General features: G+C 38.3%; 1 protein-coding gene across 1 annotated transcript in view; it reads right to left on the reverse strand.

Annotated features, from left to right (window-relative positions):
• Positions 1-435: 435 nt before the first annotated feature.
• The window catches only part of TPH2 (tryptophan hydroxylase 2), a 53,992-nt gene continuing 26,922 nt past the window's right edge, over positions 436-27,505 (reverse strand). The window contains exons 9-11 of the mRNA XM_052668951.1: positions 11,049-11,144; positions 3,279-3,412; positions 436-3,191 (exon numbers count right to left, since the gene is read on the reverse strand). Coding sequence (XP_052524911.1) covers positions 3,017-3,191; positions 3,279-3,412; positions 11,049-11,144 — 405 coding nt within the window. The 3' untranslated portion in view covers positions 436-3,016. The remainder of the gene's footprint in view (positions 3,192-3,278; positions 3,413-11,048; positions 11,145-27,505) is intronic.

Genomic DNA, 27,505 nt, shown 5'->3' on the forward strand with positions numbered 1-27,505 from the left:
ATAGAGAGAAAAACACAACAGAAAACGCAATATATTGTTTTAACACCTTTCCCACTCCATTCCCTCCACCAAATAAATGAAATGAAACGCATGAACCATGTCTTGGCTTGCAAATGAAACTTGGTATTTGTATTTGCTGCAATGTCTCAGAGTGCTGTTTTTCATTTTAGACTTTGCATGGTAGTAAACACTGCAATGCTTTACATTCATTAAGCTCAGGCCCATTTACTCTATGCAGGCAAAGCAAGAACATATATCTTGGACCCATAAAGCATTAGTTCAGAATTACATAGGAAATAAATGAGCCTAAGAAGAAGTCCAATTTCCAGAGTCCAGCTCACTAAAGTTAAACAAGCACCTTAGATAAATATGGTCTATTTTAAATGAAACGTTAGTGTAATTTGATAACTGTCAATAATTCCCTCATTATGCCTAAATGAGCTTGTCATCCAAGGAGATTGCTGCATGGCTGATCTTAATTTGCTAATAAAAACTGCAGAGAAGGATGTCAGCTAAGCTGGAACTATTTGATTCATAAAAGTGCAATAGTGCACTTTTTAAAGCCTTCTTTCCAATTCACGACTGCTGACTGGCTGAAGCCCAAAGAAAGTTTGCCCTGTAGCCTGTAAGAACACAGCTTTCCCATGTAAGAACAACGAGCAATTGTCTCTCTAAATCACTATTATTCCTTAGCTCATTATATTTAATTTATTTTTAATCACGTTGTATAATAGAAATAAAATCATTGGATTAAGCATATATCTAGCAGCAGGAGCCCATTATCCTTTGACAATGTTCTGTTTCATTGACATTATATCTTCATTGCAGACAGTTTCCGTGCCATCATTAGTCCTAAAATGACTATTGGATTTCAAGGGTTTCTCCCTAATCCATAATAAGATTTACTTGTTAACAGTACAAAACAAAACAAAGATATGCTTCTGTTGTTTTACTTCTGTGCAATCCTTATTTTAGGCAGTTCAGAAAAGTCAAGAATAAATCCAGATACTGTAAGTATTTAACACTTTCCTGTATAATTTTGATTCAAAGGAAAAAATAATTTTGCAAACTCTTTATCTCTTCACTCATTGTGCCTTTATTTCACTTAAGCAAGCAACAATACTTTGTCAGGTCTTGAACTAAGAACTACTATTCCTTGTGCAATGATTTTCCAGATCATTTAAAGTAAATATCAGTTCAGTCCATTTTCTCCAAAAAGGGCTGCAAGGGGTTCATCAGATTCCATCCAAAGAAAGAAGAAGAAACTTCTATGCCAAGCGTGCTGGTGACTCCTCTACGATAAGTGCTAGTTAATGGAGTCAGCACTAATGTCAGGAAGTTAAAAAACTCCTCCAGCATGCTGACCCCGTGGGATAATTCAACAGCTCTTCATTTATACCAGTGGCAGTCACGGTTAGATCTAAAACTGGATTTTTCCACACCCTATTAACAGCAGCATTAGAATGCAGCAGGGACCATCCAGAGAATAGAGCACTTTCTGTTATCTTGTAGTTATCTTTGAGGAGGTGGCATATTTCCCTATGAAAATTATAGATTGCCTCTTATTTAAGGATGTGCTGATACTATCAAGTGGTGCTCTCTTCATGCTGAAATTGCTAGCGACACTTAAAGAGTATCTGCATGAGTCTCTCAGCTGAGAGAGCAGGTTCAATAGATATCTATTTTCCACGTAAGTAGACAAGCCATGAACTTTCACCTGTACTGACATGATCTGCATAAGATCCACGCAGTTTCCATTACTAGAGGTCCATACAATATGGTCAACTCTCCATTATTCTGGCTAATAGGAGAACAGAATAACTCAGATAAAGGAAAGACATGCATAATTATTGCTTCCAGATAAGAGTCGGCTCAAATATTTCCACACTGCTCCCCAGACAGAGCTTGTACTTCTGTCAGAACTTGCTAACACAGAGTTCATTAAGTCAGGCATTACCTGCATCCATCTGGTACAAGCTAGGCAGCTTAGGTGTCGGTATGATTTAAGCACCCCACAAGTAATCTACTAACTGATAATTGTCCTGGCTATAATTAAATAACAACTTCCATATTCACCTTTTCATATCTACTGATACTGATACAATGTAGACTCACTCATGCACACCATGTCAAGGTTGAATGTGGCAGAAGAAGGAAAGGCAAATTATGCATGAAATGCAAGGGACTATGTTCAAAGAATGAGGGAATGCAGAAGGCACAGAGTGATGTAGAATGGCTTTATATTCACATCTAACAACCTGGAATTAACAAAGGTGCTTCCCCTCTTGTTTCCAGATAAACAACATACTTCCTGCAGTGGAAGTATGATCAGGATTGTCACAGACAATACATGTATGGAACTATCACTACCTCTATGCATGAATTGTCAGAGGTTTTATTATTATTACTCCTGTTGTTTTGCAATTACTTAGCCACATCAAACATTTGTCAGTAGTGTTTCTTCATAATCCTCACAGACCTTTTAGTACCGATACGTAGTCTTCCTGATCTCTGCATTGGTATACATGTAAAGTGTATTGTTCAGTCACAAGAGACACTCAGTTCTGTTACAAATATATGGGCAAAACACTGTCATCACCACCAAATACAGATTCTCTTACAAGGAAAATGGAAAATGTTGCAAATACTTTTTTTCTGTATTCTGACAGTTGGAAAGGGAAATAATGTCAGACTTAAAGAAATCAGGAACACCATTTTAACACCAATCTTAAAGAAACAAACTCATTGCTAGGCAAGCTTTTACTGGTATACTTGTACACAACATTGTGTTGAGGAATTGCTGGTTATATGCTGCCACACTCCATAGAGAATTTACGAATTAGCATTGCCTTGTTTTGTCTGCACTTAACAATTAGACAAAGCTACACAATGACACAAGCCACAGGCCAAGCTCAGAAGAGCAAACTGATGAGTTTTAAAAGTTAGCCATGTCGTGTGATGTCACTAGAACAGCTACAGAATAAGCAGCTGACAACAAATCACAGTGGGACATATATCAAATCCCTAAATATCTGTTCATTTTGCTTAATGCATCACATACAGTGTTTAGATCACTGCGGAGGTCCTGGACGACATTTTCTATACTCCTGGTATCCTTCAGAATCTCAATGCTTTGTGTATATGGATTGAAGTACACAGAGAAGGGACGATTGATCGATTTAGCAAAGTCCCTGAAAGAAAAAAGAAAATTAACACCTCTTTTTTGTCTACCACTGAAAAAGAGAAATTAGATTTTACAGTCAAGGGAAATAGTTTACCTCATCTTTTCTTTGGCTTCTTCAAAACTTTCTGAAACAAAGTAAGCTTCCTGAAAAGTGGTGATCAGGCATTCTTGCAAACAGGTTGTCTTCGGATCGAATGTTTTCACCTTGGCCTTGTCAGAAAGAGCGTGCTGCAAAATAAACCACTGGCTCTGTTAAACTGTATTTTGATACTGCTTTGTATCTATAAAACAGTTTACATATTCAACTTTTGTATCACTGTGCTGTATTTTTCCAGTCATTTGGTAGCCTCTCTTGTTTTACATAGAGCAATCTCAGTGTGAACAGAATAAATAATTTGTTACTTAGAAAATACTCTTTTTATGAGTCATTTTTTCACCTAACTAATAAAATACTAAAGAGCAGATTAGAAATCTACCTGCTGTGCAGGCACAAATCTTCAGATGGAAATGAGAGAGTCATAAAAAAAACCACTGCTGGAAAATTATCTACAGCTATAAACATGTATGTCCACAAATGTCAATTAACAGGCAGAACTGATCATCAACTTGGTAGGTGAACTGAGTCTGACCAAATCACTCACATAACTTCTGCATTACATTTTCAGAGCAAATTCATATATTACTTTCCTGACAGTGAGCTTAAGAGTGAAACTATATACCCAAAAATCCATTAAATACTACTTGTGTATTGTGTGCTGATGCATTGCCCTTCCGCTACATACATGAGTTACAATCATCATTTTAGTACTGTAAGGGAAAAAGAGCCAAAAACACAAGCAGAGATAGGTACAGAGCAGACATCAGACAGAGGAGACATCAAATTATGCTGCTCAAAGAAAAGGTTACAGATTAGCCATTAGCCTCTCTCTTTACCCTACTGGCAAAAGTCACTGGAAAGATTTCAAAAACAGAGGTTTCAGAACTGAAAATCTGGTACTGAGACATTTCACACAAAAAAATTATTTCTACCTCTTCTTTCCCTTTGGATACTTGTGGTTAGTTTTTGGGCCTACTTTAACTCTTAGAGCATGTGTGTTTTCATCGTCAATACCCTGTACAGAAACACAATGTTTCTGAGGAAGAAAAGCACATGTAGGTCAACTTTCTTTAGTCCCCTAGTATCTATCCACAGGGAAAACACACACGAAAAGCACTGAGAAATGACATGGAGGGAGCAGATCCCCGAAGCATGAAGGAGTCTCTTATTTCTTTATTATATTTCTGCATAGACATTCCTTACAGCAGAATAAGGTATTAACCATACTGTTTACTTGAGTTCTTGCTTATGCACATTCCTATATCCCTGTGAAAGGCTCTGAAAATATCACAGTACTTAGTTCTCCTCCTTAGTTCAACCTGCTGTTGCCAAATAACAGGACATAAAATTGGAACAAGAACCTCTTCCTCCTACCTTCTCTCTCTCCAAAAATAAATACATGAAAAATTAATGCACGGTATCTTAAAATGGCTGGAATTCACTTTCTTTAGAACATGTATCATTTCCTTCTCACAAAGTTTGCTGTTTCTAGTCAGTCATCGGTTACATAGGTATGAAAACAAAAATCTAAAATGGACTATCTTGACCAGAACCTTCTTCTAAATGGATTGCAGGAACAGCCTCACCTTATTAGCCTGTTTAAATCCCTACTGTCTCTGTCTTCAGGCAGAGCCATGCTGTGGTTGAGTGCCTGAAAGTTTAGGCATCTACCTCCTTCCATTGAATGGAATTTGTCTTTACTGGGAATTATAATGGCCTTCCTGAGTTCAACCTAGACAACAATATCTCCTTTCAAGGTGCCTCTTTACCTTCAGGTGCGACCTGATGCCTCAAATATGTAAAGGACAAAGTTTTAAAACTCTGAATGGGTTGAGCAAAGCCCTGTGCAAAAAATTAAGAGTGCTACTGGCCAAGCTTTCTTAGGAACTGAACTAGTAGGTGACCACTTCTGGTACACGGATTCTTTCCTGTACCATGACAGCTTCAACAAAAAGGGTGACAGTGTTCTGGTTAGGTTGTGGTTGGACTTGATGGTCTTAAAGGTCCTTTCCAACCTGAGCTATTATATGATTCTATGACTATCTTCTCCTCACTAATGATATCTGCTGAGGCATATACACTCCTTGGACAGAAACAGAGGATCAAAGCTGTCAAAGGTGAGAAAAGATTCAGCAACATCACTGACAGCTGCTCTAGACACTGAACTCCTAATTATATAAAGGAGGAGAGTTTAAATGGAAGTAAATGCTAATTCTTTATCAGAGTGCATGTCTTCTGAGAAAAAATAACCTGGAGGTTGTTCTCCTCACATCATCTATATGAAATAACTCCTACTTTGTAGATCCTAGTTTAGTGTGTACATGAACAGAGAAGCTGCTTCATAAAGAAACCGGGATTTGTAGACACCAGGAATCATGCAACTGGGAAAGAGAGTAAATTCAGACATGCCTTCTAAGTTAGCTGACATCTGATTAATTATTCTTCATAGCTGTTTGTGAATGAAGTGTCTAGATTCTGCTGAACTCCCAACTGAGATCTCTTCTAAGATATGGCTTTCTTGCTCTTGGATCAGGTACTTACTGTCATGATGACCAGAGCAACGGGAAATGCCTCCAATATTCTGGACAGTGCTTTGAAACTCTGCAGCCTGGTGTCTGGAAAGTCTACTATTGACTTGATGTGCTGACACCAGTAATGCCAGCATTCGGTAACTGAGCAGAGGCTGCAGACAAACCATCAAGCAGATCATAAAATGTCTAGCATGAACCAGGATGGTCAGGACAATGCTGACTCCAAAGCTGAACTAGGCTTTTTTTGTTTTTTCAAAAACATCACAGTGCTCCGAAACATTGGTCCTTGGCACTGTCAACATTGTGAAGTACAGAATATCAACACTTAAGCTTGAATTTAAAAACTTTTAAGCTCAAACCTGTAGCTTTTTAACAATGCTGTTCATCTCTGTTTTGTTTGGACATTCAGTTCTTCAGTGAATTTAAACATCTGAGTAGCTACTATGGATTTATCCTCAGAAATCTCTTACTTTATTTATTTCCATGGATGTCACAGATAATGATGAGATGGGAAATAGCTTTCAGCCAGAAAGCATCTCACCACCCTGTAGATTCGTGACAACAGTCTCTGAAGGCACACTCACACAAGTAGCAATGCTTACACTAATACAGTTGTTGGTGATTCTCCTTAGGCTTAAGCAATAGGAGTTTGGAGTGAAACTTGCAAACAGATTGCAACTATTTTCCAAGAAACACAGCAATATTAAACAATGGAACACCTCCAGAATTAGGCAACTACTTTTCTAGGGAATAAGCATAGCACTATAGAAAATTCCCTAGTTCCACTGGACAAAAGACAAAAAAAAAAAAAAAAAGAAAAATTCAGGTACATAACCACAGGCCTCTAGGGTCTAGAATGCTTGAGGTATCTGTACAGGAATGGAAACTATTACATAGTACCTCAGGTGGAGAGCTAGTTAAATATACTGGGGCATCTTAGATAGCACCAGGTGTTTTCATGGAGTAACCATCACTGACATGTGGTAAATGAGTTCTGTCTGTGCTTTCTCCTTTAAGTATTAAAAATGGACTATTAAAAACTTGGAGATTTTCTTTCTTTTTTTTTTTTTTTTTTTTGGTGATACAGAAATAAAAGGAAAAAGAGGAGAAAAGAAAAAAGCTTAAACTAGTGAGGGGTAAGGTTGAGTTGAGTTATAAATACTGCACTGTTTGAGGATTACAAGAGGGCAGAACAAGAATACTGGTGAGAAGTTGTCTGTGTGCCAGTACTGATTTTATCACCTTGTTATTCTGTGAGAGAATATAATTTTGGAAAACCTGTTTCTAAATACTATTCTGCATTATTCTGCTTGTGCTTTTCAGCATAGGACATTTCCAGATTTATGATATGATTTCATCAGAGGTTTTTGTTGTTGTTATCAGTATAATTTTATATAACGTTTAGACAAATTAGGAAGAGAGACTTTATTTTAAAAAAACACTGTAATGGCCATCTGGGATGGAAATCTCCATCCTCTTAGTCCTCTTCAGTAAACAGAACCAAACCTTGTACTTGAATCTCTCTGGTTATAAAAGCTGACACTGCCTTCTCTTAACATAAGCTATCATTAAAAGAAAACATTACTGGATATTGTATTTGACTTAAAAATCTGTACAGAAAGATTTGAAGGCCATCTCTCTGGTAAATACAGAAGCATACAATAGGGATATATGACTTGATGTACAGCCAACTGAAGTTGATAGGATCATTCTTTTAATCAAAGAGTTCACGAGACCATCATATAATGTAAATGGATTAAAATTTCCAAAGACATTTTGACTGCCTTTTAGAAATAGCTTCAATAAATGAGATGTATGTTATTTCTGCCTTATCTTTAAGTCCCAAGCATATAGTGTATAAAAGCACTAGGGAGTGTTAACCTGACTATTAGGCAGAGTATTTGTAACTACTTACTGATTATTCCTCCCCATCTAGGCTTCATTTTTAATCTTTTCTTTCACCTTATTTTGTTGTGCTTTTCAAAATTTCTGCTTGATGCTTCTTCAGCATGCACTTCATCATGAGGTGCATTTTCCAATACCTGAAATTTGAAGTCTAAGTACTGAGTAGGGAGAAAAAAAAAAATGAAGGAAATCCTATATTGACAGGATGATGCCCACATTTCTCTAGCTTTTAGTTCTTTTTTCCTAAAGCTATTGACCAGATTTGCAGAGTGGAACAGCGTTAACATAGAAGTCGGGATGACTGAACAAATATTTAACTCATCTGAAAGTCCCAAATATGATTGGCGATAGAAATTACTAGATACCACTTGTGAAGCTGCCTATCAATTTGTTTCCTGCAAATACTGCAATATTGAAAAAATAACTATAGGGAGGGCAGCTAGAGAGGGGTTTTTCTTCTTGCTGACAGAAGCATATTAATATCAAGTACCCGTAAAGTCAAGGGAGCAAAATTCAACTCCACAGCAAGATATACATTCAAGTGACAAGGATAAATAAACATTTTAGCTTCTTCACAGAGGGGACTTTGGGTTCACAAGCACTGTTGTCTGAAGAATGGCAGAAGTTATTTCTAAAAGGTCTTCTTCACTCTGACTTCAATGAAGATGGCCCTGCTAGGCAGGGAAGTTGGAACTACATGATCCTTGAGGTCCCTTCCAACCCGGGTGATTCTGTGATTCTGTGAAAAGTATGGGGGTCTGGCCTTGTGACCAAGCAAACTCCAGAGGATTCATTCCCATCCAGCATAGAAACAACCTGTATTGTTCACATTATTTTCAGAGCAATTCCTGACATCAATTAGCATTTCAGCTGTAACTAGGATCTCAACCACAGACTGTTACATCAGCGTTATTTTCCAGATCCATCGTTACTCAGAGGGCAATGAGGCACTGGCACAGGCTGCCCAGAGAAGCTGTGGTGCCCAATCCCTGGAGGCATTCAAGGCCAGGTTAGACAGATCCGTGGACAACTTGAGCTGCTGGGCGGCAACCAGCCCACAGCAGAGTGTTGGAGCTGGGTGAGCTATAATGTCCCTTCCAACCTAAACCATTCTACGATCTTCAGATAAAGGAAGAAATTTTTCCTCCCAGTGGGTGCTTGGAGATAAGGGCAGAGGTATGGGAAGTTGCTTTCTGGTGAAAAGTCAGAGATCAGTAATGGCTTGATGCGAGGCTCTGCAACAGAGCTGTGAGGTGTCCAGAAATTCTTTTTCCTAAGGGTCTGGCTGATATATCTCATTGACAAGAAGCATATTCAGCACCAGGTTTCTGTTCTAGAAAGAGCTCCTCCCTTTGTCAGATTAGCAGAAAACTTATTTTGCCTTGTTTTTTTCCCTTCCCCTCTTACTTTCACTTCTGCTTTAGAGCACAGTTTCACAAAAATTGGATGTTTTTCACCTTATCAGTCCCTTTATGGACTCTGTGGTACAGTGGTGTTCTGTGCCTGCAGCACACAAGTGCTCAGTCTCTCAATAACTGAAATGTTTCAGTCTGTGTGCAGTGCGTTCAAGATATGGATGAAACTTAACAGCTTATGATACACAAGAGGTCAAACCAGATGATCTAATAGTCCCTTCTGGCTTAAGATCTATGAAATATAAATGTAATGTAATAGAAAATTGTATAGTATTTTTGATATATGGCAAAATTATTATGATATATAGCCTAACCTTTAAAGCCAATCAGTACACTCCATTAACGTACGCCTTATTTAATTTTTTCTGTTGCTTTTCAAAAGGATTATTCTTTGCATTTACACTCTGAGATTATTGCTGAGTGAGGAACAGAGAACTGGGATCACAGTTAAGATTTCTGTGTGGTAACAGAATATGTACACTCCATAAGAATAATGTGTTTGTTTTTGACATTGATGGTACAAGATTTATTATGCTCTTGACTATTTATTTCTCTGCTTTTATGCCTTCAGATTTTGTAAATGATGTGACAGGTATTTTCAGGGTCATCACTTAAAGGCTGTAACTGTTAGTTTAACTAAAAACCCTGATTCTCTGCAGAAACCTGCACAGTTTGGAGATCACACTGAATGTTGTTGGGCAGGGAAAAAAACAAGTGGAATATTTTCATCTTTGTGTTTAATCATCTTTTGCACTGTGTACAACAGTTCCATACTGATACTGAATGCTCCTGTGGCTGAAGTAGGCATTGAACTGAGAACAACTATAATGAAATCAAATTAAAAATATATATGTACTGGAGAAAATAATTTTCTTTGACCTTTTTTTCTATGTCTTTCTTTAATCCCCTTATACAGGCTTATTAATAAAAGAATAGCAATCTAACTGCTGAGCTCCAGCATTAATATTCTCAATTACAGGTAAAACAGCAAAAAGAGACTGAGATACTTCTATTAAAATGTCAGGTACTTCACCGAAAATGGGTGGAAAGATGCTCAAATGCAAATAAACAGGAGATATATTGCAAAACAGTGTGCAAACACTATTCTTTATACGCTTTTTGAAACCAATTTTTTAAACAAAAGCCATCAAAAGTTCACCTGGGTCCCAGAATAAACATGGCATTCCCTCCTCTTCCTCCTCTTCCCTTCCTTTGTACTAACAGTGAGGTGTATTACATCTCAAAATATTAAACTTATGACAAAATACCTTCTGCTTGTTCTCTATGCCTAAAAATAGGTAGTAATTGATCTACTGCAGTTACTCACCATGAAAGGTCAAAGACTTTTGTCTTTATAAGTCTCTGTGTATTGCAACACAGGCATATACTACAAGTCTAGTATGAGCTTACATGCATTCCTTAATTTTAAAAACAAATAATCTACTGAATCAAGACCTTAATAAATGTTCTTTTAATATCAATAACAAATCCACTGAAATATTTTGCATTACTTTTAAAAGAACTGTGTCTCATTTCAAAACAGTTTTTTCACCTACAAAAAAACATATGCTTCTCTTCTAAGTAAAGTTTTCAGAACCCAGTATACCTTAACTGAGCCTCCATTTACCCACAATTCAAGCGTCTCACAGGCTAGTTATTTCTTAAATTTCAAACAGAAATAAGTTTTGTAGCTTACTGTTACTTTGGTGCTTCAGTCCTTACGAATCTATTTCATGCTTCAGGTGCCAGCTGATATGTCAAATGAATTTTTCAGCTCAGTATCACATTTAAAAGGAAGCTTTTCATCTTGATAAGTTTAACTGTTATTTTCAAATCAAAATATTTGCATCCAATTATAATTGTATTATGATTAAAAGAAACTTGATTCTGCTTTAAGAGCATATCAATCAACGTACCTTTAGTTCTCCAATAGAAGACAGAAGTCCTGCCCCATAAGCACGCAGCTGTCCTTCTTGCTTGCAAAGACCAAATTCAATCGTAAAAAAATAGCACTGCAAAATATACAGATATACAGATATATACAGTGTGGATTAAAAAAAAAAAAGCATTTCAGCCATGACAATTGGCGCCATATTCACTTAATTGCCCCACTTTTTCAGAATTTCATGTCTTTAATATAAAATCAGATACAGTAATTTAAATGTCATTTTCTGCAGTAACAGAGCTTTAGGCAAAAATCTGATTGTTTTTTTTCTGGGCACTCACAGTTCACAGGAATGGCCAGTTAGGAACAGACAGGTAAGAGCAGCCAGGTTGGATGGGGCCCTGGGCAGCCCGGTCTACTATTAGCTATGGAGGTTGGTGGGCCTGCCTGCAGCAAGAGGGTTGGAGCTTCATGATCTTCGAGGTCCCTTCCAACCCAAGCCATTCTATGATTCCATGATCCTGTGATGATTTAGCTATGAAAGGCAGAGACAATTGTGCGGACACTTTCAGAAATAAGAGAACCACTTTAAAAGAAAATCCTCCAAGGTATTTGGTCTGCCTGTCTAAGAACCTCTGAAGATCTCCAAAATCTAGTTCAGAGCACTCAAGATTGGCACGTATCTAAGTGCTGTCCTGTGTTAGAATGAACTTCTTGAGACTATGTCATATTTCTCACTAAATTTTACTTCATTATAAATGAAGAACTAATATGCCACTTGGCATCTTCAATGACAGAAAGAAAATTACAGTCAGTAATAAGTAAGTACAGCAAATATATAATAAGTACAGTACAGCAAATTTAGTTGGCTCATCCATTACAACTGTTCTCTAGGTCTACTTTCAACCTGTGTCACCAGTAGGCAGCTGACATATCTGAGCTGGTGAGAACTGTGAAAGACATTAGTTAAATCAACATTAACAGTAATGCATCTAATTTGCTGTATTCAAAGTGAAACGTTAGGCAGACTGTAAGAAGTACAGATAGTTCAGTATCCAATAAAACCAGAAGACAACAATCACATCTGCTCCTATGGTACTGAGCTTTCGTTTGGCGTTATTATAATGCAGCATGATTGTTTTTGATGCCAGATCAAACAGATGAGATTGTTAGTAATTATTCCTACATATAAGGGTTTTAGGAAACTGTAAATCAACTTCTACAAAAATTCTGCATGCAGATATATACACATACATACCATTTGTGTGCACATGTGAAAACATTTATTACATTATCTGACAATTTCAGTATCTGTGCATAGAATACAGCTCCACTGAAACCAAGAGCTTTACACAGTTTTGCATGAAATATGAATTTACTCTGCAGTTTCAATTAACTATGTAACAGGCGAAGCTTATATTTCTTTTTAGGATGGGCTTTAACTCAGCATTTGATACTAAATCTTAACATTTTCTGCATATCTTAAAGACAAATCCTAAGCAGATGATTTTTGGTTTTTTGCCACTTCCAACTTTTCTTACAAACCCCTCTCCTCTAGACTCTCTCCATCCTAAATGCAAAAGAGCAGTAATTAGCAGCTCTTTTAAATTCAATAAATGTTTAGAAATTGCGATATGATTCATTTCTCTGCCTCTTATAAAAGTTCCTGTAGAGCCAGCATAGCACTGTGGAGAAAAACATGATAAAAAAGAATAAAAACATGAGCCCTGTGTCTGATCTAAACCTGCAAAGTCATCTATGAAGAAGGAAAGGTTGTAGTGACTTAAGATGCCTTAGGTTAGGTTCCAGTACAGCAGTCAAAGCACAGATATTCACAAGAGGAGTTGAAAGCACAACACTGTCAAACAAGAAACCAAAGTTCCACTTCTGACTTTGCTATTGACTTGCATAAGCCATGCTGGCATCTAATTGTTCACTAAGTACAATTAGCTGATGCCAAAACAAATGGTTTTCAAAAAAGACATCTGAGGAACAAACAACCAGATACACAAAACGACGTAGGCATCACTGAGTGAAACTGCCACCTTGAAGAATATTAACTGAGTTTTTGCCAAAAAAACTTTCGGGGGGCTGCAGACCTGGTTCTGTACATGTTGTCACTGTCAGCAGTGAACTGTTCAGCTTCACACTTAAACCCCACGAGCACGTTTGAATTAGCCCCCTCAGCTCTCTTAAAAGAACCAGTGTGGTGAGCACAAACATCGTGACAGATATACAGCAGGACTGGGCTGCTCATAAAGTACAGTGATCACAGTCATTTTCAGTCTGAAAGCAAACAACAGCTAAAAAGGGGGAGTCTGGTGTTTGTCTATTACAGATCTGTCAGAGTGGCTATAACTTTGTCCTCACTTGGGAGGACTGATGATAAAACACCTACCTTGCACTAACTTGTGGTATTAAGCTGTAGTATTTTAAAAAGCCCTTTAAATGAAAAGCTCATTTTTTAATAAGTTTGCCATACACAACAGCTACAATTACTGGATTTTAAGAGAGAACTACTTAGCTAAGAAAATGAGATAGCTCACCCAATGCTGCCATCTTCAGCTTATTGCTTAGTAATACACAATTCCCTCACCCTCCCACTCACACACACCCCTAAAGAAGGTTTGGTGCATTGCAAGGCTCAGTAGGCTTTAGAAAGCCTTGCTCACAAGCCTAAAAACATAGAAGCATATTGAGAAGGAGATTAAATATTAACAATATATATGTACCTATTATAGACCAGATGCACAAACACTTAGCACGTGCCTCTCTTTGTGCGGTAAACTTCAGTAACTGTGGTTACTATTATACCCGTATATAACATATAGAAGATAACTGCTTCTGCAGTTGAAGTGACTTAATGAAGAAACGGCTGTTTAGATTAATAAAATTTTAAAAGCTTTCCCTGAAGGTAAATAGATGATAATTTAATCATCATTATGTGTAGGCTGGTGAATGTTAAGCACAAATTGGGGCGTGCAGGCTTTCACGTTCAGATTTAAATCTTTGGCCTCTCTCTGGCATAGTCAAAATATTGAAATTACAGATATATGCCCACCCTGTAGCCCCAGACACTTGGCTCCACTACAAGTAACAGCAACATCCTATCTTTTCCCATTACTTCCACTTCATCTTTGGAGCAAATTATGGCTTTACTGCATCTCACAGGTAGGCTCCTGGAGTTCTCTTGGGGCCAGTACCAAGACATCTCAATTGTCCTCATGATCCCTTCAGACACCCCCTTCTTCTACTTATCTTCTCCACCCAAAGCCTCCAAAACTGCAAGTCCCCAAAAGACCCCTGTGCCCACAACTCACTAGAAATACACTCGATGGCTATTAAGATGCTTCCAAATTATGCTAAATACGACAGATGATGTCAGCTTTTTTCCACTGTAGTCTCTTTCAAGTACTAGTCTCTCCTTCATAAGAAAAAGATTACTTTTTTATAGGAGAACAAAAACTTTCTGCTTCCATTCATGAGTCTTACTGTATACATTAATAGCAGCAGTGAGTACGTCATCACTCACTGCTTCACAGCAGCTATCTGCTAGCCCAGAAATAGGTCTTCCTAAGCAGTGATATGACCTAGTTCACGCTGAGATCAACAGAAGCAACATTATTTGTGTCCATGGAAAGTGAATCAAATTGGAAAAAGGGATCAAGGAAGAAGGAAGTTTAACTTTTAAAGCAAGAAGACAGCAGCTTCCTGACAAAGTCATCATCCCATGCAGCAAGCTTCGAGATGACACAAAGCAGTAGATAAGACGTCTTATAAATTCTGGAGTTCTAGAAAAGCTTTCACTAAAATGCCTTTCTGTTTGTCAAATGAGCAAAAAAAAAATGAAGAATCAAGGTGCCAAATAAAGGAGCAAAAATAACTCTTAAACCAAGAGATATCAACATAATGATCCAGACTGTGCCAGAAACACAAAGCAGCATGGGATATTATTTTGTTTCTCTTATTTAACTGAAATATATGAATGATAACTATAGTCATGTTCATGAAACATTCTCTACATGGGCTCAAAAATGAGTAAATAGTTTCTTGGAAGAAAAAGTGCTTTTAAGTGCTATTATATACTAATACAGTAGATACCTTCCTTCAGAATCCCTGAATCAGTGGTCACTGTCAACTAAAGCAATATACCAGAAAAATATCACCACTGTATGGCTTTAGACCTACACTGTTCTCCAGACATCTACAGTTGATTGGAAAGATATAGAATAGATCAAGGCTTGGCAAACTCCAGATTTGTTCTCTGGGGTAAACGCAGTGTCTATTCTTCACAAACCAGCCTGCATTAAAAAATGGACTACCAAAAAGAAAAAAAGTTCAATGACAGCCATACAGTTAATTTAAAAAAAAAAAAAAAAAAAAGTTATTCAATTATATTTCAAAATTTTCAAAGTTGGGAAAGAGGTCTTCTTGTTTTGAAGACTTTCAAAATCACTTCTCGTATCGTTTTGTATTTGAGAATTTGTCTCCTAGAACCTGTGCTAAGAGCTTGTGCAGGGTGTTGGGTGCTAATGTCAAAGACTCAGTACCTCAAGATCTGCTTCGTCCAGAAAAACACTACTCAAGCCATTCAATTTCATATAGCCTTCTTATGGTATAGCTGAGAGACAGATGTTTGCGTTCACTGGGCAATTTTCAGTAAGATGAATAATGAGATTTTGTCTGTTCCCTAAAACAGCTCTAAAAAGATGTTCTCAGAATGAGTCTTGAGAAGGCTGACTGCCAAGAGCTGATTAACTTGCACCCTGTCACAAGGGACGGAGTAACAGCATGACTGCAACCACTCCGCATGGACAGGAGTACTCACCACTTCAAGAACTCCTCATGGGATGAGGATACCATCCCGTGCTGACACACAGTACCGGAAACAATGTACCAGTTGCAAAGGAGACAGTGCAATTACTACTGTGTGTAAATACTTGCAAGATCAGTGCTAAATATCCTTGAGGAAACATCTTCGCATTCTTTCAGTCGGACTTATGAATTCAAAGGATATTTAAATGGACTACACTGAATTTCAATGTATGTATATCTACTCGGCTCTTGTGAGGCCCCATCTGGAGTACTGTGTCCAGGTGTGGAGCCCTCTGTACAAGAAAGACAGAGAGATTTTGGAAAGGGTCCAGAGGAGGGCGACTAAGATGATCAGGGGGCTGGAGCACCTCCCCTATGAGGACAGGCTGAGGGAGCTGGGCTTGTTCAGCCTGGAGAAGAGAAGGCTGCGGGGTGACCTCATTGCAGCCTATCAATACCTGAAGGGAACCTACACCCAGGAGGGGAGTAAACTCTTCAAAAGGGCTGACAACAGCAGGACTAGGGGAAATGGATCCAAGTTGAAGGAGGGAAGATTTAGGTTGGATGTTAGGGGGAAGTTCTTTACAAGGAGAGTGGTTAGGCCCTGGAACGGGCTGCCCAGGGAGGTTGTGGATGCCCCGTCCTTGGACGTGTTCAAGGCCAGGTTGGACGGGGTCCTGGGCAACCTGATCTAAATGTGTACGTTTGGTGGCCCTGCTAGGCAGGGGGGTTGGAACTACATGATCCTTGAGGTCCCTTCCAACCCGGATGATTCTGTGATTCTGTATGTAACATGGTCAACAATTTGCAAGGATTCTTCCTTCTTCAGAACGTAATTCATATTTTAGCTTTGAAATTACATGTCTAGAAATTAAATCTCTCATATAGTTGTAATAACCTTGTACGAAGAAAGTTATATACAACTAAAAGACTTTAGTTAAAAATTAATCTTGAGAATTAGTGAAATACAGTTGTTGTCTCTTCCCCACACCTTTCTCATAAAAATTGCTCAAATAACACATAAATGGTAATTCAAAGAGTACGACTCTCATTTGTGCTTGCTTTCTTCATTCAGAGCTGGTGCAAATAAATTTGTGAATAGCTGCTTATTTTTCAATCTCAAATATATCAATAGTCACCAAAAACACAGCTAGCATTTCACATTTGACTGAATTATTCAAAACCCACAGTCTGTTGATTAGTATCAGGAATATCCCAGGACAAGAAACAGATATATGTAACCCAGGCAACTAGCCAGTAGAGTCCAATGCTGGCATCCAAACAGCAAGCAGTATCAGCTATTTGACAGCTATTCATGTGAGAACATTATTGCACAAAAAAAGCAGGGAGATTACTGAACAACGAATAAATCTCATGATGAGCTTGTGAATAGATCAAAAGCAGAAAAGAAGACAAATTCAGTGGATAAGTCTTTCTTTATAGACGATTCGCCCACCTCCAACGAAGGGAATGACCTTATTCACAGCCTACAGCATTTCTAAATAAGAAAATAGAGTTTAATTTTTCAGAGTTGCCTTCTTGAAGTTTTTTGTTTAGTCTGCCACTTTGAAATGTACTTAGGCTCACCAAAATGAGGCCTTCTTTGGAGATTTCCAAGTTTATATATTTTTAACAATACTCTCCTTTTTCCCCTCATCTGACTACTTTGCATTCAGACCTTTCAGTAAGGGTGAATGTTTGGAATAATCTTTTTCTAAACAGAAGTTTGAGTAGATGTGGTGCTGCTCATTAGAGCACTCTGTATTAGAAGCACACCAGCCTTCGCATTTCTGTTGACAGCCATCGCATGCAGCATCACTTCATGCAAATTCCTCTAACAGTGTCTTGAAACGTTCAGAGAAAGCATGCACTATAGGCAGCAATGAAGGTCTTTACCCTTTGTGAGCACTTTGAAACAACACGTTTCTTTTTACAGAAATTTCTGGAGAAAAATCCCATAATGGTAACCAAAATAAAATGATCATCCCGAGTTTCTTAAAAAACAGAAACTGTCACTCAACTAAGACAACACTACAGCAGCATCAGTAAGGAGGGAACTCTGTAAGGTACAACACTGGAGAGCTCATCTAAGACAAGAAAACATGTATGACTGCAAATGCAATCCATCTTCTACAGTAAGATCTGGAGGACTCTCCTACTAACACCCTTGTGTCTCTTGAGAGAATGTGTCCTGCTGTCTGTTCTCACATGGAGAGATCCTTCTTGGCTGCTCTGAAAGGTGGGCAGAGGGTGAAACACTTCTGGAATCTTTCTGCTGCTGCTACTCCAGAAGTTAGCTCCCACAGAATTGGAGCCAGTGGCTCTCTCATTCCACGTGTGAATTGCTCCTAAATAATCTGCACTTAGGCTTGCTCTGCACTTCGATTTTTGTCCACTTCTCTTACATTATCTCAGTTGAAAACCTTGTAGTGGTCACAGAGATGGGAGAAAAGTCATTCTCACAAAAGCACACGTACTTCAACTTGCTTAATACTGTCAGAAGAATTCCTAATTTATTTCAATGTATTAACCAATTGTGCTGGGGCTTAATATGCAGCTAAGGAGATGAAACCACCGAAACTATGAACTGTTGCCGAGATCATTGGTTAAACATAAAGCACTGAAGCCCTAATGCTATACCCTTCCTATTTCCCATTTCCTTTCATTTAACTCTTATCTTGAAGAACTTCTAAAACCTGGAGTTTTAAGGTTTGTTAATCTCATATGGAGTTATTAAGAACAAATGATGTGCAATAATGAACCATTTCCTTTCCAATTTATTTTACAATGTGTAACATGAATTCATGTTCAGTGCTCCCTACACTAGCTGAAGTGTGCATTTTCTCATTTCTTTTCAAGCTGTTGCTCCAAATTTCAGCTTTCCAGCCCTTTCACACAGTTAGCTCAAGAGGCACGGACAGGTCATTTGACTTGTTTGCTGAGACTCCAAGAGATAAGGTCCTCTGAATGTCAAATTACAAAGAAAAGGGGGGAAAAACAAGCTAAGTAAACATATGTCACAGCTGTCCACCCAAAGTCTTCAAACTGTGCTGTTTCATGTGACCCAACCTAATCCTCCATGATCTCTCAGGATTCACAGTCTGCAAACAGAGCCTGTCGTTACACTCTGACGTTCCTGTTCTCCAAATCTACTCTTTCAAATGAAGACTTTGCATTAACAAAACCTACTAAAGTAAGAATATTACTTGCATGTGCAATACAGCACGGGCCGGCAGAAGGGAAGTGCTCCCTCAGCATTCTGGCTTATACTGCGCCTTGTACTGTACCACTGCTTTAGCAAAAGAGCCAGGAACTCAAAAAGTGACAAGTTGGCATGACCCAAGTAAGAGCACTATTTGGAACAAATACACTACAAGAGGTCACTGAGTCATCTTTCGTCTACTAACATCATCATTTTACGAAGAGTTACCAACCCTAGGACTGTTGCCACAATTCTGAGCTGCACTGTTTAGAAAAACATCCAGAGGAGAGACAAGAACACCTTCAGAACCTTCAGACACACTTCCTCATCTGACAGTCAGAGTAAATACCTCCATAAAAGCCTAGCCCAGCCCCTAAGACCTGTTTCTCACAACTACCTTGTGAACATTAGCACTGATCCGGCACTGTTCCACTCTCTCCAACAATAAAATATTACACTACCTAAGAAGCCGACTGAGAAGGAGACTCAGCAGAAAAGGCCTAGAGTTGTGATGCTGCTTAAAGAAAGCCTCCTCAGACATTTTAATTGAGGAGGGGTATGAGGTCAGCAGCTAAAGTCCTGAAGTTTCTGTCAAAGAAGAGAAATCACAGCTCCAGAAGGATCTCAGAACTTGTGCAAGCTCTGAAACTGTAAGTGAAGAAAGGCACTGAAGAGGCAGTGACAATTGGCAATGCTTTTACCATATTTTCATTTCAAGAAAAAAATGCACTATTTCTTGGCAGTCGTATTCCTTCAAATGTTTGTTTTTAAGGAGAAAGAAAAAAAAAAGGTCTTCATTCCAAAAATAACAGCGCCCACACTAATTTTCTATGCCTAAAATAAATATTTAAATTCTTGCATCTATTTCTGAAAACCGATTTAATAACCAGATAGCTAAGGCTTGTTTTCAAACATCACAGTTTCTAACAGCAACACTGCATTTAAACTCAATGTTCTTTTCATCACATAAATGCAAGGGGACTCCCAAAAGCTTTTTTGGCTCTTAATGCATTTGCTTAACCTGCCTTGCAATAAGGACAAAAAAAAAAGAAAAAAAAAAGATAGTAGGCATCAGCACAAAAGTGGTGCAAGTTCTATTCATGTCAAGCTGACAGACGGATCAAAGAAGAGAAATAACTCAGGGAATTTTAAATATCTATTAATTTTGACACTAAAAATATATCCAAACTGAAGATGGCTTTCACAGCCTCAAACAATATCTTTGTCAAGTACAGCTGAGCATCTCCTTGTCTCTCACTGATTTTTTGGCAGTGAGGGCATGTAGAAAGAATTTGTCATAACTACAGATTAGTCAAGTGAGTCAACACCGGGTTACCTGCCAGAAGTCTGTAAACACATAGCAAATTATATGAATATGTATTCAGTAAAGTGGAAAAATGGTATATTAAGCAAGCATTTGTGAGCACAGATTGCAGCTTTTCCCTGTACAGACAAAAGTCCAAGCAATTTACAGTGGCTCTGGTCTAAAAGTGACTTAACAGATACAAAACTCACTCTAGAAATGATCAGAATGGCCAGGCTCTCACTGATTGGCAAGATTTCTGCTCTCATGTAGGTTCTAAATTCACTGCAGATAAATTACATGGATCTGCTCATAAGTTAATATGTTTCTTGAGAGTGGAAAAAGTCATTCTATAAAGCTTTTTACATACTAGAAATTGAAAGTGTGCTGTTAAACTGTAAGTTTTCTATATGAAAATGGATAGAATTTATATATTTGTAACAATTATGGCCTACTTCTTCAAGAGAAGGAAGAAAAGCTTTTAGATAAAGAGTAGTATGTTTTATGGGAGGGAAAAAAAGAAGATAATCTTGGAGCACCCACTCTTTTCAGCATTTCTTTTAAAAGCTCTGTGATCAAACTGTTTTATCTAGCACTGTTAGCAGATACCATATTCTATAAATGCCATAATCTGCAGAAAGTTCTCTACAATGCACAAAAAATACAAAGCTTACGGATGTAAACTGAAGCAAAATTATCGTGTCAAAAACTGATCTTTGTCAACAGAAAAGCAAAATTTGAAGACAAGGCTGAACCTAAGAACTGAAGAAGATATATTGGAGTAGGGGATGTTCAGAGTGCCTACAGGCACTGTCACATTACTGCTCTGCTCATTTTGCCTATGACACTGTTAGCCACATAGTAGTCATAGTGTCATTTATCAGATACCAGGCCCTTCTCTGCAGGCTTTTTTTTTTTTTTTTTCATCAACAATGATCTGAAATTTGGAGTATTTCCTTTAATTTTCTAAAATCATCAACAAATAATAAAAATTAAAAAATCCCTTTACACAATTGCATCCCAAGGCCCCCTGGCCCCTCAGCCCTAAAAAGCAGCTAAGGGAAATTCTGGCATGCAATACTACATGCATTTGATTTTGACACAGAGATGCATGACTGCAAAATCAAAGGCTCTCTGGAATAGAATCTTTCCCTGCAGAAAACAATAGTCCTAAGTAACAGTTTTTGCCAAGTAAAATACTAACATAGTTTAACACCAATAAATCCTGACTTTGTTCACACAAATGTACACATACTGACTTTAATAGGAGAATGTACACATGGAAGCAAAGGTAGCCCACAGACCTAAAGTGTTTGAAAGTAATGGCAAATGTACCCTTGGCTTTCTGTGGTGTCAGGACTGGCCCTATGAATATATAATTCCGCTATACTTACAGAAATATTATGGCAGATCATCCAAAAATATCTCAATGAAAGATTTATGAAACCATATTCTATGCAGCACTCTGATGGCATTTGGTAGTAAGATGACGACAGACGTAAGAACCACTTCAAAAGCTGTAGCACTAAGTAATTGAGCCCTAGGCAGACTTAGCTCTTTATGGATACCAGACGTATTTTATCTTACTTTCATACTTTTATCTGAGCATACAAAGAAAATACTCAGGAAAATGCTGGATGAGAGAACTAGACCAAATGCATGTAGTATGCTCAGTCCTTCAGCCTGTATTTAAAACAATTCAGATTAGCACAGTTGTGAATATTAAAGCGGGATCTTTTCAGCTCTGCATGAACAAAAATTTTTAGACTATCCATAAGATGATGGCATTTGGGTTATACATAGTAGATAATAAGCATAATTTTCCTTCTGCAAGCAAAATCATTTACTGAAATGTCCCAGACAAGCAGAAGACGAGAGTATGATTTGAGGACACTGCTCGTTACCTTTTTTTTCCAGATGTTCCCACCAATCCACAAGAGGAGGGCTGGGTGTGCAGGGCTGCAGCAATGGTTGCACTCCGCAGTACAGTAGGGAGCTACAATGCTTGAGCTAAGAAAACCTACAGCTGCCTCACCCCAACAGCATTACACATCACAGCCAGATAAACAGGTAGCTGCTGGTACATCACCTGGTGTAGGGAACCTGCTTTGGCAGGGGGGTTGAACTCTATGTTCTCTGGAGGCCCCTTCCAACCCCTACAATTCTGTGATTCTGTGATTCTGCTCTGACAGCGCTGTTCCCAGTACAACTCAGCAGGGCCTTCCCCATGTGCAGACACCTAGATGTTTTTCCATGGCATCTCCAGCTGCTTGGGCTCCATGGAACTTGAGGGTAACGCTAACTCCCCTGCCTGTGCACTTGCAGCAGACGTTCCCTGAGCCCAAAGTGGCAAAATGAGTTGCCATGTGCTGGGCTCCTTCACTTCTACACAAACCTATGTGCTGCTGTGGGAGGACCCTCCAGCTGGAGGATCTCTAGAGCAGATGACATGCCAACCACTTTGCTACAGAACCTTACTGATTTAAGTATGGAAACAAACGCAATAGAAAAAGCAACAAGCATTATAAAATTTAGTTTGTTAATTTGCTTAGATGGCTATATATCACCTCTGGGAATACTTGATCTATTACAGGAAGTAGTGTGGTGTACAAATAAAGCCTTACTAGCACGAAACTTTCACAGCTCTGAACACTACAGGAATACATTTTTTACAAATGAATTTCCCATGTTTATGTGCTATAAGCAAAGAAAAATCAGCGTAGCAATCTCAGTATGAATGACACAGATTCCAGGTTTATCTCATTCCTTCAAAATAAAGGTGAAAGCACAGGGAGAGCCCAAAAGAGCAGCAACATACTGTGAACCTTTCCTCTAATGTTTGTTGTTTCTTGCCCATTTTCTTTAAATATTTATTCCTATAAGTTATGTGCTTTGTTAGTAGTTATTACCCAAAACACTTGTGTGCAACTGTTGCACACTGGAAACAACAATTTGTCCCGGTTACATATGGTCTATAAAAGACACTTTATACCCTTTTGTTGATATATTTTCAACTCGAGGTCAAAAGAGAAAAATATGCAAAAAACCTTATCAAAATTCATAGATTGCTTCCACCTATTCCTCAACATATCTCAAGTGGATGCAACAGTGAGATGGTAAATGTTTGCTATTTGTGTGCATTCCTAAATTCTACAAATTCTTCCTGAGCTGTTTAGTCACTTTCATTACTGTTGCAGTAGAGCACACATTCTGTGAGCTGCTGAGCTACCAGCAAAGATTACCATTGCAGAATCTGCATTTTCTTAATGAAAATGAAGTTGCTTCTGAAAATAAACAAATATAATTAGCAAGCCACTGCTGTGTGAAATTTGCACCATTCTCTTGTTAACCTATATGTCAAAACATATTACTTTTGTGCATGTAAATTTGCATTTGCGGTTCAGTAACCTCGCAGATCATGATCTAACCACTTTGGAAGCATAATCTTACAAGAAATAAAAACAAATCCAGTGTCTTGCTGTAGTGTGTTATTTTATTAGCAGCTTTCTCTTCAGCGCTTTTAAGTGCTTAGGGCTTGATCTTCATAAACTGCATCCTGTCTACAAGGAGTCATATTATTTCCACAACAATTTTTAATTGCTTCCCTGCTCCCAATTAAGTCAAAGTGGTCCTCTCTTCCATCTGGCTTCCTTATTACAGGGTTGGGCCTAAGTACACAAACATATTATTAAACAACATCATTTCCAGTTACTTGTGGGTGAAAAATTTGGTCTGGTAGGGCAACCTGAGATTCTCACACAAAGAGCTCACCAACCCAAGCAGCTGCTAGAATGCATTCTGTATCACCTCCTAACAGCAGATGAACTCTCCTTACTGTTCTTAATTTCAAGTGGCCCCATACGAAACATGAAATGTTTCATTTCCAGATGTAACTCATCCTGTGATTACCTACTTTGCCTAGAAACTAGATAAAAATAGGAACTTCGTGTATTAAATGTTTTGCAAGCCAGTATTTTATACCACCCTTCACAAATTAAAAACAAACAAAAGAGAGTCCAGCTCCCCACCTTCGCAGCTCTGGCTGGCAATATGATTTTACCACCACCTAAATTACTTCTCCCACTCCCTCACAGAACATGTAGCAGCAGAATCACCTTTTTGTACCTTCTGCTGATCAGAAACTGCAGGAACTCACAAACTTGAACAGTGATGCTGGTTGATAAAGATGGATCTATTGAATCCTGCTCCCCTCCTGCACCTGGATACAGCTCATTTGTCCCCTCTTCAAGCAGTAGACCATGCCAGCTATACAGCATCAGGTCCACTTTTCTTGACATACAGAAAGTCTTCGAAATATACAGATTCCCACTTTTGCAGGGAGCACATTCGAAACTAGCTCAACTCTGCAGTGCTACTCTTAACTAAAAGTCACTTTAGAGTTGGTACTGCTCATTTACCCTGTTCCCCAGTATGACAGTAAAGATATCCTCTCTCTTTCTTTTTTCTTTCCAGTTCCAGCTGGAAAGTGAAAAAGGTTCAGGGAAGAAACGCATGCACAAAGTTACCTAATGATGAGTAACTATATAAACTAGTGCTTTTCAATCCAAAAAAGGAGACAAAGAATATGCAACCCTGTGAAGTCACGGGGGCACAGAGAAAGAGTTTAGCTATGACTGATTATTCTCTCCTCAAATAAAGAATGACATGAGAACAACAACAACAAAAACTAGGAATCAGAATAGAAACAACCAAATGACACAGTTCATCGGACAGTGAAGAGTTGAGATACAGAGCCCTCTGCAGAAGATACGATAGGTACTAAAGATTTACACTTCTTCAAGGACAGAAGGCTGTCAATGAACAGATATCTGCTCCAGATAATTAAATACATTACATCCACATCTGCCTTAAGAGTCTTGAGTTTGAGTGGTCAGAAAACAGGATACTTTTGAAAAAAAAATCAGGCATGCTCATCTTGTTCTTACCCTCTTCCAGAGCAGCTGTGCAGGGTTCCCCTTGGGGTCAATGTACCAGCCACATGGGCTAACCAGTACAGCAGTTCCTACAGATCCAAACCTGGCAACAGACTGTCCAAACCCAGAACAAAGACTTCCACAAACACAATTCCCACAGAGGATGTTGAGTGTCTGCTCCCATTTCATCAACAGAACTCTTCACATTCTCCCTGTAGTAACTTCTCTGAAGCGCTGGCTTATTTTTATGTAGTACAGTCTTTTGTTTTTGAGATACAAAGCTAGTTAGGCATTGCTGCTGAGATTTTGTTCTCGTGCCATGAATCTCCTGTGTGATGACAATGAAAATGCACTGCAAGGGAATAGTGCAGTACTCTAAAATATTAAATATTGATCCTTGGAATCTACAGTTTTTTCTCTCCCTTAATATGGTTCGGTGATATATGTACTGTACTGTCTTTTTCGCTCACCTTTGTGCTCACCTATATGGTTAACATGCTGGAGGACAGACTTGATATCAGCACTTCAATTATTTTATCAAGAATTGTTGGAACAGGTCCTTAAAATCTGGGGACCATTATCTGTTATTAATACCTTCAGAATATTATACAGAGAAAAACCAGAGATTAGAGTATGCTTTAGAGCTGCAGTCTGTGTGCTAGGCAATACCTCACCAATCAAAGAAGGGCAATCCAATTCTCCTGATTCAAACAGATTTGTATGACTTTGCAACAGCTGAGAAGACAACACCCTTGTTCTCTGGTTCTTGTATCACTTCAGATTTTGCTTTCAGGCAATTTCCAACATATACATATAGGAATCTTTGCCTGGTGAAAATCAGGAGCAGACACAGCCCTAGCCACGTGCTTTTACTTCCCAAATGATGAACAATAAGGATATCAGTATTTCCAGTCTCACGCTGTCTGGCAGGACAACGTCTGGCTCCTTCATATATACTTTATGTCCTACCTTTTACACTGGGAACAGGTTCATCTTCTCTAAGTGACATGCACCCCAGTCAAGAGTCATTTCATGACTCTCTTAAGTCTGTTAAAATTTACTCAAGCAGTTTTCACATCATATTCACTCTCAGTAATTCATGCTGCAGCTCTTCTATTAATAAACAGCAGGCACAGACAGAAGCATCTCTTTTACAAGAAACTCTATTATGTCACCTCTGGACTTAGGTTACATGCTCTGCTCACTCCTGGCATTTGTCACACAATACAGCATACTATTTGGGATAAAGAAAAATGTTTGAACGTTGAACTTCAAAATGTTCAGTGAATGCCATAGCTCTTCAGCTATGATAGTAGGTTTTAGGTGGCCAGTACAAAATTATTTTTATGTGGCAGAATGGCTTCAGCAGGGAGCTGACTGCAGACTTAGAGCAGTGGTAAATTGTTGCCTGTCATTTTGCTATATAAATGAGGAATATCCAAGAAACCTTAATTTTTCAGATGTATATTAAGAATGTTCAAAATCTCTTGCACTTCTGTAGTTTTCTTCTCTGCTCCATTTGTTTCCTTATGGAGGAAGACAGTTACCCAACTCACAAGCTGTACTTATGGCCTAGCACTAGTGATAGTACCTCTGGGAAATGTTATCTGTTGTTTTGAAGATGAGATCACAATAATTTGTCCTCTCCTTCAAGATATCTACTCAAAGTTACCACATGCAACCCACCCTTTGTCTGCAATGCTCGTTTCTTCCATTCTGTTTATGACCTCAGTAAACAATGAGTAATTGTCCTGAATCATATGCCAGTGGTTCAGTGTGGGCAAAGAACTAGAATGAAGACAAGAGAACTGGGCAGCATAGACCTTTGAGGAAAACAGGCAAATGAGTTCACACGAATTACCATCAATTTCTCCCAGATAAGCAGTTCTGAGCAATTTATTTTTGTTTAATCCTAGTATATGTATGTAAAATATTTAGTATGTGATACATACACAGACAAATGAAATTCATCTGTAGAAATATACAATTGGCCTCAGTCATTATCCAGGCAACATAAAACATTTAGATTTATAATAAGCCTGAAACACATTTTCAAGACCTCATCACACAATTTCTCACAGTTCCGTCAGATTATGATTCAATTCACTATTGTGGGGTTGGTGGCTTTTTTTTTTTTATTATTTTTTTTTGCATAAAGGCAGACAAAACAACAGCCTCATGCTATTAAAATACCAGGAAAAACGTTGTCAAGAAAAATGAAAAGGTGCCAATCT

Source organism: Tympanuchus pallidicinctus, unplaced genomic scaffold (genome assembly GCF_026119805.1).
Source record: "Tympanuchus pallidicinctus isolate F22 unplaced genomic scaffold, pur_lepc_1.0 scaffold8, whole genome shotgun sequence".
Classification (NCBI taxonomy): Eukaryota; Metazoa; Chordata; class Aves; order Galliformes; family Phasianidae; genus Tympanuchus; species Tympanuchus pallidicinctus.